This window comes from Anthonomus grandis, chromosome 22 (genome assembly GCF_022605725.1).
Source record: "Anthonomus grandis grandis chromosome 22, icAntGran1.3, whole genome shotgun sequence".
Taxonomy (NCBI): domain Eukaryota; kingdom Metazoa; phylum Arthropoda; class Insecta; order Coleoptera; family Curculionidae; genus Anthonomus; species Anthonomus grandis.
The window spans coordinates 42194129-42210992 of NC_065567.1; the positions used below are offsets into that span (position 1 = coordinate 42194129).

At 31.8% G+C, this 16864-nt stretch overlaps 1 protein-coding gene across 9 annotated transcripts in view; it reads left to right on the forward strand.

Annotated features, from left to right (window-relative positions):
* LOC126748529 (protein unc-79 homolog) overlaps positions 1-16864 on the forward strand; it is a 218350-nt gene that overhangs the window by 52989 nt on the left and 148497 nt on the right. For all 9 annotated transcript variants that reach the window (XM_050457825.1, XM_050457826.1, XM_050457829.1 and 6 more), the window contains exon 2: positions 1124-1243. In XM_050457825.1, the coding sequence (XP_050313782.1) occupies positions 1124-1243 (120 nt within the window). The remainder of the gene's footprint in view (positions 1-1123; positions 1244-16864) is intronic.

The window sequence follows — 16864 nt, forward strand, 5'->3', positions numbered from 1 at the left end:
ACTTATTCTCCAAAACTCACAAAGAAAAAGAAAAAACAAATAAATAATTGCTTTCCTGAATAACTGAATTATATAAGCTATAAAGAGAAAATGTTTCAATAATAAAAACAATAATAATAAGCTGAAATAACTAGTTTTTTTTTCACTTATGTGGCTCTGTGTCCCTTATACCACTATATTACGCAAAAATAAAAATGATATAAGTATAGATTCTTTTGATAGCTAGCAATAATCCCAAATGCCAAGAACTTAACATTTGTTAAGGATGATAAAGTACCTTTAAATGGAATTCAAATCGTCCTCATTCTGTACACGGTGCACAAAACCCCGATTTTTTATGTAAACATTGCCATGGGAAATCCACACATTTTGTTTAGAAATCCGAACCAATGCAGTTTTAAACACCGTTGGTCTCATTTTAGTTAATTCCTCTTTTACCATAATCCCCGTACCTTTTATGTACTTAACTACCGCTAAGAAAATCAAGGATGCGGAGAAATTTCTCACATTCGCCTTTCAATATTTGGAAAAATTACTCTAATCGGATGACCTGGATTTCGAAATTTCCATCGATAAAATCATTTGGCTTCGTGTACGACAACGAACCTGACTCTATTTCCACACTCATAAAGTGAATTCATGTTCATAGAAACGTTTTTTATATTTTGGTAAGAGAAATATCCTCTCAGCTTTGGTTACGACAACTCTGAAACATTCAGGTTATTAGTTTTATTACAGATTATAGGTTATATGTCATAAAAATAAATAACATTAGTAATATTGTATTTCTATAAGGTATGTCTCTTCTTCATTAAAAGAAAAATTTTTGAAATGCCAAACTTTTTTCCAACCCACAAACTTTTGCAGTTTTTTTATCACCTAGAAGATAAAATAATATTATTACTCTTATTGTTATATTTTAAAATTAAATATATTTATATTCAGTAATTTTAAATTTTTTCAAAGGTCATTGGAACAAAGAACTTAAAAACGTTGCAAAAAAATGTACAACCTTATTACTAATTTTCTTTTTAGAAATATATGAGTTTATTTGTCATTATAGGTAAATTAGGTCAATGGAATGATAAGTTTATGTTTTATATATTTAATCTCTATAATTTAGTTACAGCCAAAATCCGCAGCCTCTATGATTACCAACTACGACTTATGCAAGGCATTTTACCGCCCCCATCAGGAGTTGACATAGCAAACACAATAAAGTATTTCTCTCAGACTCTTCTAAGTAAGTGTAATCTTTTTGTTTTATATTGTTTTTATGTCAAAGGGTGCTTCGTCTTTCTCTTTTTATTTATAGGATTGGTATTAATTAATTCGTAATAAGTACCAACTATATAAGTACGTCTCGCCCGTTGGTTTGTTTGTCTGACTGTTTTATATGAAAATGGATATTAGTAAATATGTTAAATATTTTACTAAATTGACTGAGGCCTGTAAGTTAATATTTTCTATAACGAGAGAGAATTTAATAAATGTGATGGAATGTTGTTTTCATATAAAAAAAACTTATTACAGAATATTTTTTTAATTTATTGGAAAAGTTAAATGTATTAAAATTTTAATTGGACGGAATCAGAAAAAGTTTCTTTTAACTTATAGATACGCCGTCAACTATTAATTGAAACTTAAGTATCTTGAAAAAAAAGTTTACAAAAAAAACAACTTAATTAGGAGATATTAATTTAAATGTATTAGAAATGCATCCTGCATCGAAGATTACAAAAGTACCTTAGCGGCATACCAATTTGCATCCCTTATAAACAAATACTCTACCAGACATTCCAGTAAAACATCATATTTACATTAAACATCAAAGGCATGGTTCCGTTTTTAAAAAAGGAATATGTAATAATATAAATGATTTGGTATCATTTATTTTTGATTGTCAAATAGCTAATCACTATCAGATTGCTTCTTGTTTTAAGAATAACTTTATAAAGAATGGTCAAAGATCAGAAGAGATTCATCAAAAACTTTTATAAATTTTAATAGGCTTAAAATAAAATTAAACAGAAGTAAGTAAGGTACTAAATTAAATCAATATAGTCGCTTTGCTTCTATACAGTGTGTCCAAGATAAGGATGACTATCATGGAGATCTCGGCAGCTATAGGAGATACGAGGTTGATTAAATTAGAGAAAAGTTGCGCATTTTTAAGCCTAATAATACGCCGTTTAGAAAGTTTTAAAATTTTGAGTAGATCCGGAGATATTTGAGAAAAACCGAAATTTGCCGATTTCGTTTTTATTTTTTTTGGCGTTATTTAAAGAGATATGGAAAAACAAAAGACACTTTCTCATTGCCACTTTTTAAGCTCTAAAAAATAACATTGCGAGATTCTTCGTACGACGTTTCGTTTCGAAGAAACCATCATCAACTTAATATTTATGTATGGCGCGTAAACAAAGTACACTCTGTACAAAATTGCATATTTTTTTGCGATTACAACGATGTATGACACAATATGTTGTAGCGTTTTATTTTTCTACTCCTATTTTCACTAACGCTCCATTGATATTTCATTAATTTCAATAATTATATTAATAATTTCAGTCAACTTCTTTTATTCATATTTCTTTAAATTCACACTGTCGATGACACATTACTACTGTAACGCATCACTCTCCTGGTTTTATTATTCATGCTTTCTGTTGACGGTCCATCACTCTTCTGGTTGGTCTTAATTAATGTTTTCTCTGATTGGCTGATATTGACAGCTCAAGCGAGAGGTGGGGTCGTTACTTATTTAGTCGGTATTGCATCCATTTTTCGACGACTTGTTCCCGTGTTGTTGGTAGGAGCACACGTAAAAAGGCCAGTTTTTTATTTCCGAAGTTTGTGAAGCAGGAAGTGGCCAATATGGTTTATAATTTATAGTCCTTAATCTTGTTCCTTTAGGGAACCGTTTCATAATTCTGGTGCAGGATGCCCAAGATTTTGATGGATAGATAATGAAACTTAGCAAGGTGAGTGTGTCACATTTTTAACGCCATTCATTTTTTTATCGACAGTGAATACAATGACAACCATTGTTTTAGGGTTTCACTTTTCCGTTTTCCTCTTTATTCTTCTTCAATTATTGATGGCTGCGGGCTTTTGATTTCCCCGGGAAATTGCTGAAAACGGTGGAACTCGAGCCAGAGTTAGAGCTAGTATTAGAGATTCCCAGTCCAGATAGCTAAGCTACAAATGGCATACATTCACAGCCTCGATTTTAAAGGCTAGCCGTTCATTTCTTGGAGGAATATACAGGCCAGTTTATTCCATTTATTTAAATATTAGTAACCATAGATTTGTCTCACTTATTTAAATTTTTATTAATATACCTTTAATTTTAATTTATTGCTACAAATATTTAATTAATATTATAATTTAATACCTCAATTTCTTATCTATAATTTTAGTTATTTTTTGTTCAGTGTTTTTCAGTACCTTTTTTGGTAGTTAAGTAGATATAACTCGGTTAAGGCTGATATGCCTTAGGTAAAAAGGTTCATGAACTTTTCCCTGCGTACTACAAATATATACAAAAAACTTTAATAATTGCAGTTTATTTTTCAAGTGCTAAAATCTACCTAGTAGCGAAATCATATGTTAAATGTTACTTTTGTCAAACTTACTTTAATCATATCAACATTATTCATATTTTAATTCATAATAAATTATTAACATTTAACAGATTAGAACATGAGGTGTATACATATCTTTGAAGTAAATATAAATTGGTTGTATTGTTAAGATATTTTTTTTGCCTCTTTAAATCTACTTTACCCAGGGTCATTTAATTGTTAATTGAAACCTATATACCAAGTGTTTTTCTTAGTTTTCTTTCATTTATAAAAAAAAAAACTAAGTGGCGCCCTCTTATTTAATAGTTATAATCAAGTTTAGATTTTTTAATAGCCAGTCATAAGTGAACCTTCGAAGATTCCCAAGCCTCCAATAATTCTGAGCTACCGTTTGCAAACTCTTGGCAAAATAGTAACACTGTAAAGTTAACGCCACAATGTTTCCACAATATTTAAATTGTAAAAAATGATTTTTAATTGAATTCTGATAGTTTTGATGTAGTAGGCTGTGAAATAATGACATTGAGAAAATGTCAAAATTAAATAAAAATGAAATGTCAAAGTAGTTTTTATTATAACCATTATTTTTTATTCTTTTTATCTTAAGTGAAGTAAATAGTTTTAATTATTTGATAAATTTAGTTGACATTGTATTTTTGAACTCTGTTTTTGCGTCTACCGTCTACTAAAATCTACTGCCCATTTAATTTTGAAAAAACATAAATACCACCTGCTTAAATTCAGAATCTGTCAAGGCCTCAGACCTGGTGACAAAGAAAGACGCAGAACATTTTGTGAATGGTACACCAGAAAGTGTCAGGAGGATAAAACATTTCCCCATAGGATTATCTGGTCCGACGAGAGCATGGTTACAAATAATGGAATTTTTAACCGGAAGAACACCCATTATTGGTCAAGAAATAATCCTCGAGCACACCGAATGGCTAGACATCAGCACCGTTTCGGTTTTGATATGTGGGTTGGCATTTTTGGAACAGATTTAATAGGCCCCTTTTTTTACAACAATTCCCTTACCTCGGAGCGGTATCACAACTTATTGGAACGCGATTTGGAAGAATCCTTGGATAACTTACCGCTTCCCAAGGTTAGAAACTGTTGGTTTCAACAGGATGGTGCGCCCGCACACTATGCCCTAATCGTGCGAGAGTATCTATCGAACAGATTTCCGGAAAAATGGATAGGAACACATTCAACAGTTCCGTGGCCTACTCGTTCCCCAGACATAACTCCGCTGGACTTTTTTCTCTGGGGCTATTGCAAAAATTATGTTTACAGTCGTGTTTTTGAATCTGAGGATCAGCTGAGGAGAATAGTTCTTGAAGCATTTGAGAGCATTACACCTGATATGTAAAGAAGTGTTTTAAACTCGACTGTTAAAAGATGTTATCTGTGTTTGGAGAATAATGGTAATTTGTTTAAACATTTATTACTATGATTTAAATTAGTATTTTTGAGTTTCTAGTAGGTAGTTTTTTAATTTAATAATGTTTTTAATTCTTTAAAATAATCAGATGACCTAGCTACGTGAGAGTATATGAATAAAGTTTTTAAGTTGTCTAATAGCAGCCTACTACACCATACTCAGCGTCATCATTTCACCGCCTACTACATCAAAACCATCGGAATTTAATAAAAATCGAATTTTTAACATTTAAATATTGTAGGAACACATTGTGTCATACATCGTTATAATCGTAATAAAATATGCTATTTTATACAGGGTGTACTTTTTTTACGCGCCATATAAAAAAATTAAGTTGATGATGGTTTCTTCGAAACGAAACGTCGTACGAAAAATCTCGCAATGTTATTTTTTAGAGCTTAAAAAGTGGCCACGAAAAAGTGTTTTTTGTTTTTCCATATCTCTTTAAATAACGTCAGAAAAAAACAAAAACGAAATCGACAAACTTCGGTTTTTCTCGAATGTCTCCGGATCTTCTCAACATTTTAAAACTTTCTAAACGGCGTATTGTTGGGCTCTAAAATGCGCAACTTTTCTCTAATTTAATCAACCTCGTATCTCCTATAGCTGCCAAGATCTCCATGATAGACATCCTTATCTTGGACACACTGTATATTCCTTTTGGTCCGTGGGGATCAGTTTAGAACGTTTATGTCTTGTCTGTGAAGACCCATAAAGGAATTTAAAAAAAAAACACAAATTATCAGGCGTACTTAAGTCTGGTTAGTCGGGGAGACCAAAGTTTATATGCGAAGGAAAGAGAGGACCAGTTTTTTGGGGTATCATGCTTCAAAGAACCACAATGTATTTATATAGTCGCGTTGTATGTCAATATAATGTGTTATATGTCAAAGATCTGTCAAAATTTATGCTTAATAAACCGCATATACTAAATTTCAACCTAATCGAACCAATAGTAAAAAAAGTTACGGTAGTCACATGACCTGAAACTCAAATATCAATTATTTGTCAACACTTATTAATTATATCTTAAATAAACTGCAAATACCGAATTTCATCCCAATCGGATCAATAGCAAAAGAGTTACGGTCGTCACGTGACCTGAAACTGAAATGTCAAAAATTAGTAATTGCATCCTAAATAAACTCCAAAGACCAAATATCAACCCAATCGGACCAATAGGACAAATGTAATGATGGTCACGTGACCCTAAATTTTATAATTTGCAAAATTAATTAGTTTAAATTTCAATTACTAGTAATATTTAATTCATAAATGTCTCTAACTTAGAACATTGAATACCTAGAATAAGCCTAGCTGCAAGCCATAGGCGAGGTTGTTTGAGTTCACCATCTCTCAGACAATGATGTCAAATCGACTTTCCAATTTTTCATTCAATATATAATTTTCTTAATCTACATATTTTTTTAATGTGTGGTTTTTGTAATAGGTAAAAAATGTACTCTTTAAAAGTTTCGTTTATTTGCTGACTAATAATATACAGGGTGACAATTTCAAGAGTAGCCATGGCTTATAATTTTTAAACCGTAAAAGATATAAAAAAATGCTTAAAACCGTTTCTATAGTAACAAGGGGGAACCAAAATGATGAATTTTTTAGGGATATACTATCATCCCCCTAACCCCCAGAGCCACCCCCTTAAAAATTTTAAATTGGAAGGGTAGTCGAGTGATACCTTGTTTGAAAGGTCTATTAATTCCCTATATTTTCCCGTCTTACTCATTAAAATCAATGCAACCATTTCCGAGGTATGTATGTCCTTTTAAATGTTAGTCAATTCATTTTACTATCAGAATAAAAATATTTATTCTGATACTAAAATGAATTGTTAAAAGCCAAAACAAAACTCCAATAAATAGTACACTTATACTGAAATTATTGAATTGTCGGAATGGTATTTGGCGATGTAAAAAAAAGGAAAATTTTCGATGCCTGCCATTCTCGAAATATTTGTTGTTTTTTGTTTATTTAAATTTTGCCTTAAAATGTTCAATTTTTGGTTAGTAATATCGTGGTTCTTTTTGTGATTTAAAGTTCTCTCACTGCTTTAGTTTTATTTTTACAATGGTTTATACGATCGCCGAAAGAGTTGAAATGATATTTATTTATGGTTCTCAAAATCGCTGTTTTCGTAGAAGTGCCACAATATTTAATGAGAGGCACCCAGATAAGCAGGTTGGGCATTATTACATGCAGAAGTTGGTAAGAAAATTTGAAGAAACTTGGTTTGTAGGTGATATAAAGAAAAATCAGCCAAGAATACTGGATGAAGCAACTCAGATTGAGGTTCTTGGGCATTTTGCTATGGATCCTGGTATGTCGACTCGTCAAGCAGCAGCTGCCACAGGAGTGTCTCGTGAATCAGTACGAAAGATATTAAAAATTAATAAATTCCATCCTTACAAGCTTCAGATTGTTCAAGAACTTGGTGATGACGATCCAGACAGGCGGATCGAATTTTGTGAATTAATGACCCAAAAAATAATAAATGAGCCACGTTTTATAAAAAACATTTGTTTCAGTGACGAGTGCACTTTTTATTTAAAAGGTAAAGTTAATAAGCAAAACTGCCGTTACTGGAGTGATGAGAATCCCCATATTTTTAGGGAAGGGCACACCCAATATCCCCAAAAAATAAATGTGTGGGCCGGAATTCTAGGGAATAATATAATTGGGCCATTGTTTATTGATGATAATCTAAATGGAGAAATTTATGCTGAAATGTTAGAAACAACTGTTGAGCCTTTAGTAATAACGGAATTGGAAAACCAAAGGGATGAAAATGGAGATCTTGTTCTTGATGAAAATTTATTGCATTTTCAACAAGATGGGGCCCCACCACATTATGTATTGCCTGTTAGAGAGTGGCTAGATAATCATTATCCAGACCAATGGATTGGTAGAAGAGGACCTATTGAGTGGCCGCCAAGATCGCCAGATCTCACCCCTCTCGATTTTTTTCTTTGGGGTCACCTAAAATCGGTCGTTTTCAAAACGCAGCCTGCCACCATTGAGGAGCTAAAACAAAGAATTACACAAGAGTGCCGATTATTAACAACTGAAGTTTTTAGAAATGTTCGTCAAGAGTTTGAAAACAGATTGTACTTTTGCTTGCAAAATAATGGAAGCCACTTTGAGCATTTAATAAAATAATTAAAGTTCAATGCAGATTTTTATTGTTTTAAAAATAGAATAAACGCAATATTGCAGAGTGTTTTCCTAGTTCTTAACCATTTGTACTAATGTTCAAATGTTAAATATTTTATGACATTTTCAAAATATGTTAATTTTATAAGAAATTAAAAAACACTTAAATAACCTTTAATAAAATATTAAAATTGGCATAACTCTAAAATAAATGCATTGATTATTATAAGTAGGGTCGCATAATATAGGGAATTAATAGACCTTTCAAACAAGGTATCACTCGACTACCCTTCCAATTTAAAATTTTTAAGGGGGTGGCTCTGGGGGTTAGGGGGATGATAGTATATCCCTAAAAAATTCATCATTTTGGTTCCCCCTTGTTACTATAGAAACGGTTTTAAGCATTTTTTTATATCTTTTACGGTTTAAAAATTATAAGCCATGGCTACTCTTGAAATTGAGAGTAGTCAACAAATTTTTCAGAATAAAAAAAGATTCCTGACAAAAAAGTTAATGAAAAAAAGCAACTTGGCAACGTAGAATACCCACAATGTTTACAATGCACGTATCCGATGTTGCCAGTTTGTGTTTTTCAATATATTTTTTCATATGTGTGAAGCTAGCGTCTGATCGATATCAAGCACCTAAAATCTAAAACGCAGCATATGTCGTTTGCCGCAACCTATTTATAGTCCGCGCCCGCTGTTATTTAATCGATATAATGCCCGTTCGAACGAATCTCCTGAAATTCCCAAGGAATTTTAATTTTTTTTTTTACAGATATGAACAATCAATAATTAAATCGATTTATAGTGGTTATCAACTTCTACAAACTAAAGTTTTTTTTTTGTGAAAATTACTTAAGAAGTCGAATATGTTAAAGAAATGAAAAAGGCTTCCCCCAAAGGATTTGAATTAATGTTTTTTCTATAATAAATATCTAAACACATTTTGAGACAATAATTTTTAATCAAAAAACTTTCGTTTGTAGAAATTTACAGCCGTCTGAAATCCGTTTAGATATTTATTATATATAACAGAAAAAAGTAATCAACTTCAAATCCTTTGGAAGTTAACCTTTTAATTAATTTTTACAAAAAATCCTTAGTTTGTCGCGGTTTATACCCACTATAAACCTATATAACTAGACACTATCTTCATGTTTGTACACATTAATTTTGCGGCATTTCGAGTTCGAATAAGCAATAATTTGCTAGATTATAATAATATACTTAATTACACATTTTTATTAATATTTTGGTATGCAATACTTAATAGATATTTTCCAAATATGTCGTCTTTTATAATATTATAACCTAGAAGGATGACACCATTGACACCTAACTCGCCTCTGAAAGGAACGATTTGAATTTTCTTTTTTCCAATATATGTGACCCGCTTCAGACTTCTTTATAATTTTTCAGTAAAAAGGGAGTTTTTAGTCTTAAAATTAATTAAAAAAGCGCACTGAATCCACTGAAAACATCCTTTTAATACTAATACTGTACGAAAGGTGAAAAGTGCTTAAAATGTATCTTCTCAATCAGCAGCCATATATGTTCTACCTCACACGGATAGCTTAAGTCCAGTGCAAAAAATATTTTAAATAACAATTCCAAAGCCCTTATCGCCGACTCGACGTGGTAGGTCTGATTCTCAACTTGTATCAAAAAATTTGTTCTTCCAATGACAACTACAAAAGGTTGCAAAGTCAATTTGTGTTCTGTCAATTTTGCCCGACGCATTGACAGTCGCTCCTAGTATTCATCAAAGGTCTGAAAGTATTAGAGACAAAAATTAAAACAATTAAAATTATTCCACTCTGGCTTTACAGAATTAATTGGCCAAAATTTAATAAAAACCGCGAAAAATTAAAATTCTAAAATTATTTAATTATAAAAATATTTTATTTGGGAGACTGGCGAGTGTCGGACCGTAAACAATTAAAAAAGCATTTTAAAATTTTCAGAATCAAAAACAAACATTATAATAATTAAAAAAAAAATGTAACTGGCCAATTTGTATTAATTATCTATAAAAAATTGAACGTTATATGTACACATGAACTAAATTTAAAAAAATACATACTTCCACCGGCATCAAGAAACTGTTTAGGATTTCACTCCTTGTGGGCCTCCAATTTCCTCCTTTTCTAGATTTTCTTAGAGCAATAGGTGGAAACAGATAAACCAGGGAAATGATGGCCAGGAGGTTAGGATCTATAAAATTTTTATTTTATGAAATATAGAGCATACTAACATCATAATTTTTACCTTCATAAATTGTGTCCAATTTAATCTGCCTTTCCTTACATTCCTCTAGTATGGCATTTTTTACTTTGGGAAAAGTTGTATAAATTATATCAATATTATCGTTATATTGAAGGTTAAAATTAATTTTGAAATTTTCGGTTACTGAATTTTCTTTGTTTTATGAACTTTTATGGCCATCAGCCAGTTTAATGGCTTTTCTTATGTTATGATATCTGTGCCATAATTTTCCTGTAGGACCTCGGTATTGGTGAGGATATATACCGGGTGGGGCGTCGCCGAGCGGAATATAGGAAATCCTATGTAAATTTTAAGGGGGTCAATTATTGGCTTCCCTGTACATTTTATAGAAAAAATGTAACATAACTTTTTGAAGAGACTAATCTGGCAAACCCTCGTGTAAAGTTTCAAAAAATGTTAATAAGCGAATCTTGCATTATTCAATTAAATGTAATTACAAAATTAGCAAATTTTCGGTTGAGGTAAAACCAGCCACCAGCAAACAATTTGTTATAAGGCTTTGTCAAATCTGACGTACTGCCGAATACAAAAAATGTTTTTTTTGTTTTATCAATCTCACAACCATACATTCAAAAAAAATTTTATCTAAATATATATCTGTTAATATAACGATGAAATTAAACCAATAACAATTATTATTATCGATTATTAAAAAAATAATTTTATCATACTTAGAATTTAATTAAACCAATAGTATCTGAACCGTATCTGAAATATTTTCAATTTATTTTCCCATCAAGCCCATCTGGTCCATTTCAACCATTTAACCTATTGTTAGTAAATTTGAGTCCAAAGACATTGCAATAAATAATTGTAAATGTTTAACTTAGAAGATCGAAAATAGTTCCGAAAAAGAGAGAACAGAACTCTTAATATTTTACTAAGTGTGGAAAAATAAAATAAAATACAATAACTTTTTTAAAAATAATAGAGAATTACATAAAAACATCAATTAATCAAATGTTGCAAACAACCCACCATTAACAGCTAAACAATATCCTAACCGATCATAAAATTCATTTCTAACGTTACTAAGTTAATATTGGCAAATTTTATTAGATGCTAACGAAATAGCGTTTTGTAACTGGTTTAGATTCTCAAATTTTACACTTTTATAAATGACACTTTTTAAATGACATGATATACTATTGCCGTTAAAAGCATTTTCTAAGCGCTCTCTAACCATACGGCCATTATGAGCCGGGCAACCATCCATTTGGTACCAGATCATTTGATCTTCCTGAACAGCTTCTTCCAAGGCGGGTCCAATTTGATTTTGAAATAACTCCGAATAGATTTCAGCTGTTAGGTTATAGTCCATGAAAAAGGGTCCAATGATATGGTGTCCGATAATTCCCACGAATACATTTGTTTTTTGGGGATATTGTGTCCGAGTATGAACAAAGCGATGTTCATTTTCTTGGCAATACCGGCAATTTTGAACATTTGGTTCATTGTTGAGAGTAAATGTACATTCATCGCTAAAACAAAAATTTCTTAAAAAATTCCTATCATTATTTGCTCTTTCCATCATTTCAAAACAAAATACCATTCTTCGCTCTTCATCTCCTTCCTGCAGCTCTTGATGTTTTTCGAATTTATACGAATAATATTTGTGTTTTTTTAAAGTGCGCAATACCGTTGTATGATGTTTATTTACCTCTTGCTCAAGAACCCTCGTACTAACCATCTTGTTTTCCTCCACACTCAGTAGAATATTAAGATCTCTGTTCTCTCTTCCTTCGGCTCTATTTTCGATATCCTGAGTTGAACATTTACAATTATTTATTACGGTACCTTTAGACTCGAACTTCTTGACAATACGTTTAATAGTTGAAATGGACGAAATGGGCTTGATGGGGAAATAAACTAAAAACATTTCAGATAGCTCTAAAACTGTTTCCCGCATAATGCCACTTAATTATGGCTATTTTTTCGTCGATTGAATAATTCATACGTTTTCAAATATCGATTGTCACTGATTTATTGACACTTTTCCTCACGTCAGTGACAATATTCATTTTACTGGTGCCCGTTTGGTTTTACCTGAACCGAAAATTTGGTAATTTTGCAATTACATTTAATTGAATAATTCAAGATTCGCTTATTAAAATTTTTTGAAACTTTGCACAAGGGTTTGCCAGATTGGTCTCTTCAAAAAGTTATCTTACATTTTTTCTGTAAGATGTACAGGGAAGCCAATAATTGAGCCCCTTAAAATTTACATGGGATTTCCTATGTTCCGCTCGGCGACGCACCACCCGGTATAGGATCATATACACGTTCGGACTCTAAAGAGGAAATACTTTCAAAATTTCTTGCGCTGCCTTTAGAAGTGTTGCACTATTTAAGTTTTTTTCATGAATATTTATCACTTCAAAAATGCATATGTTTGTCAACTTCTGACGTTGATCGTTGGTCAATTTTTCTTTATTTCCCAAGACAATTTGTTGTTTTTTTAAAAAGGGTCTCTAGTCCCTTAAATCAAAAATTAAAATTCAGTACTTTGTATATGATAATTTATATAATAGTATTTAATCCGTAGAATGAAATTTATCTATAGACGTTATGATTAATATACCTCTAAAAATGGACTATCTAAATAATCAATCTTAATGACTTTCTATTCTAACTACTTTTTTTATTTTTAAAATTAAGGCTTTTGGCTTTTGGAAACAATTGCCTGATTGTGTCCTCATCAAGAAAATCAAAACTGTCATTATCTATGCCTTCAGCTAACAATAAAGCAAAAAAGTTTTCTTTAGGAAAAAAAATATGTATGTTATGTTTAGTAAATATTAACTTAAAATATTATAGCATTATTAAAAAAAGTTGAACGTATAATAAAAATTATTTTAAGTTAATAGTTGTATTTTATTTAATGTTGATGTGCTAAATCATTATAGGTACTATCATTATAATAAAATAATATATAGCTATATTATATTATTAAGTACAAAAAATTTTGAATACTATGTCAAAAATAGGATATGACTCCAGGATGTGGCAGCCGGTTTAGTCTTATACGTGGGGCTCGGTAGCACCGAGCCAGCAGCCAGTTTTCCTGGTTCCTTGGGTCTCTGAAAGGCTTGGGGCATTGACGTTTAAGTGCATCCTCATTGCAATTCCAGCATTGGAATGGTCTTTTAGGTTTCCTTGCTCATAATGACTCAATCTTCTTTAGGCGGTCTTCGAGATCACTTTTCACGATTGTCTTATTCGTGTCTGCCTTCTAGTTGCTTGAAAAGCTGCCTCATACTCTAGTCCATGCGCCAAAACTTCCGAAATACTTTTATGATGAGCCATCCTTAGAGCGTGATTAGTATCTGGATCTCGAACTCCGTCAATAAAACAATTTAAAGAAATTTGTTCTCGGAACTCTGTTGGGGCTGAAGGGTAAGCCAGATTTACTAATCGAGCAACATCAGCCTCAAACTGTTGGAGTTCTTCCTCAAGTTGTTGTCTTCTAGATTTCAATTGAGCCTGGTACACTTGTTGTAGATGGGCTCCACTATATCTCATCTCTAAGATATGCCCCAGAACGTCGAAATTGAGCTGATCCTCAGATGGCACCATTCTTAATATTTCTGTAGCTTCTCCTCTAAGGCTTAGCTTAAGATTGATTGCCTTTTCTTCGTTATCTAGCAGTGGCCTCAAATTGATTCAAGTAGATACTCCGTGCTTCTTTGCCGTCGAATTTTGGTGACTTTACTTTCATCATTGTTTGCATTCCAGGATCGGGATAAAGTTTTACTTTCATCTCTAGTTCTTGGATCTTTTTTTGTACTTGTCCCAATTCTTCTTCCACTGTTGCTTCAAAGTTAGTCATTAATTATTTCTGATTCATCTCGAGATCTTGTCTAAGTTGTAAAACACATTCTTCCTATTTTCTGCTCCTTTTTAGGATTATCTTTTAAATTCAGTAAGTCATCTTTCATGGTTCGTATCAGGTCTTTATTTTCTTTCTTTAGGTCATCTTTCATGGTCCTTATCAGGTCTTCATTTTCCTTCTTCAGGTCAGATTTAATTGTCTTTAGTAAATCTTCCTGTTTTTTGTGTCGTTCTTCTTGTTCTACTTTTTGGTCCTCAAACTTCCTTAATACCAGCTCCATCAATTTCTCGGTCTTCATCTTGGCCTGACTTTTTGTTAAAGGTATCCACTAAAATGAGCTTTCAGAAATCCTTTACTTCTGACACCAATTGTAACGAAATTCGGGAACACACTTTTATTGTCAACGTCAAAAACACTAACCTAAGTAGCCTTGACTATCGTTTAATTGTTTCCAAGGTAAAAACCACGAACTTAATAAATATACCTGGCCACCATTGGCAGATTTGTTTTTTCTGTAAATAATATACCTTTTGGTCTCTCAGCGGTCTATAAGCTGCCTCCGATTCCTGTGAATGACTTTATTGATGAGTTGGAAATATTTTTTGCAAACAATGTAACAGAAGATTTTGAAATTTTTACCGGAAACATTAATTTAAATTTGTATAATACAAACGAAAGAGAGAAAACAAGCGTAAATAAGTATATGTCAGTACTAAATTCTTTTGGGTTTCAACAATTTATTGGGATTCCGACTAGGGTAACTAACGAGACAGAAACTTGCATTGATCACTTTTTTATAAAAAGTAGGGGTGGTTCTTTAATTAAGTCATTTGTCTTGAACACACACACAACAGACCATTTCCCTATCATGTTGCAAATTGAATCCCAAATTATTCAAAGTCAAAGAAAAAAGAAAAATACATTCCACATTATAGACTATGACAAGTTTCTTAATTTAATCAAAAACGTGAACTGGACGGACACCATAGAAATAGCAGATGTTGACATGGCAACCCAAAACTTTACAAACAAATTTATAAACCTTTTTAATTCATGTAGGATAGAAAGACACTCTAAACATAAGGTAAGAAAGATAAAAGAATGGATATCGCAGGAACTAATTATTGCAATCCGTAAAAGGGACAAACTAAGGAAGAAATTGATTAAAAATTATAGTACACAGCTTAATGAGGAGTACAAACAATTTAGAAACTATGTAAATGATTTAATTAAAAAAACTAAGTATGAGTATTATGAAAGCCAAATTACAGAAAATAGTAAAAATATAAAAAAAGTTTATCAAATTATCAGGGACGCCACAAACACAAAAACAGATAGGAAGATTGAAGCCAGCATAATGGACGAAAGTAACAAAAAATTTTCAACAAATAAAGAAATGGCCAATTATTGCAATAAATATTTTATTAATGTTGGAAATAAAATGAAAGATAAGATTTCGCCTCCGGAGAAAAATATCCGTATAAACGATATCCTAGAACCAGCAAAAACCTCATTATTTTTAACACCTGTACATAAGAATGAAATAATTAAACACATTGCAACACTAAAGACAAACGCTGCCCCAGGAATAGATCTCATTCCAACACGTGCCATAAAACTAACTAACAAATACATAGCTGAACCTTTAAGTCATATTATAAACATTATCTTTACAAGCGGCACTATACCGAAGTACTTTAAACAATCGATTGTCACGCCAATACATAAAAAAGGCCCCACATCCAAAATTGAGAATTATCGGCCAATTAGTTTATTAAACAACTTTTCTAAAATTCTAGAGAAATGCATTAAGGATCGCTTAAAATCATTTCTAAACTCGCTTGGTGTATTATCAGATAATCAATTTGGATTCTCAGAGGGTATCAGCACGGCACATGCAGTCTATAAACTTATATCTGAAGTTACTAATAACCTTAACAACGGTAAAAAATGTATTGCTGTTTTTATAGATCTTGCTAAGGCCTTCGATACTGTGCCACACAACTTCCTTATAAATACTTTAGAACACTATGGGGTTAGAGGTCTGGCAAAACAGGTACTTCGGAGTTACTTTGAGAACAGAGAACAATTTCTTAAACTAAATGATACTCTTAGTGATCCTGAAATAATTAACATAGGTGTACCCCAAGGTACAATTTTGGGACCAATTCTCTTTGTGGCCTATATAAACGAATTGCTGAAATTAAAAATACCAGGGCATATACTAAGTTTCGCCGATGACATGACCTTAATTTTCAAGGGCAACACATGGGAAGAAGCGAAAAAAACTTTGTGTGTGGGTTTTGGACAGGTCAGGGATTGGTTATGTACCCAAAAACTCACGATAAACATGGAGAAGACAAATTATATAGCTTTTTCTATATGTAATAAAAATAGACCACCATTTAACTATATAACTGTCAACTATAAAACTAAATATCTTGGAATTATCATTGACCAACACTTAAAATGGAATCAACATATTGGTTATCTCTGTAATAAAGTCAGAACTTTAATACATAAATTTTATGTTCATCGGGAA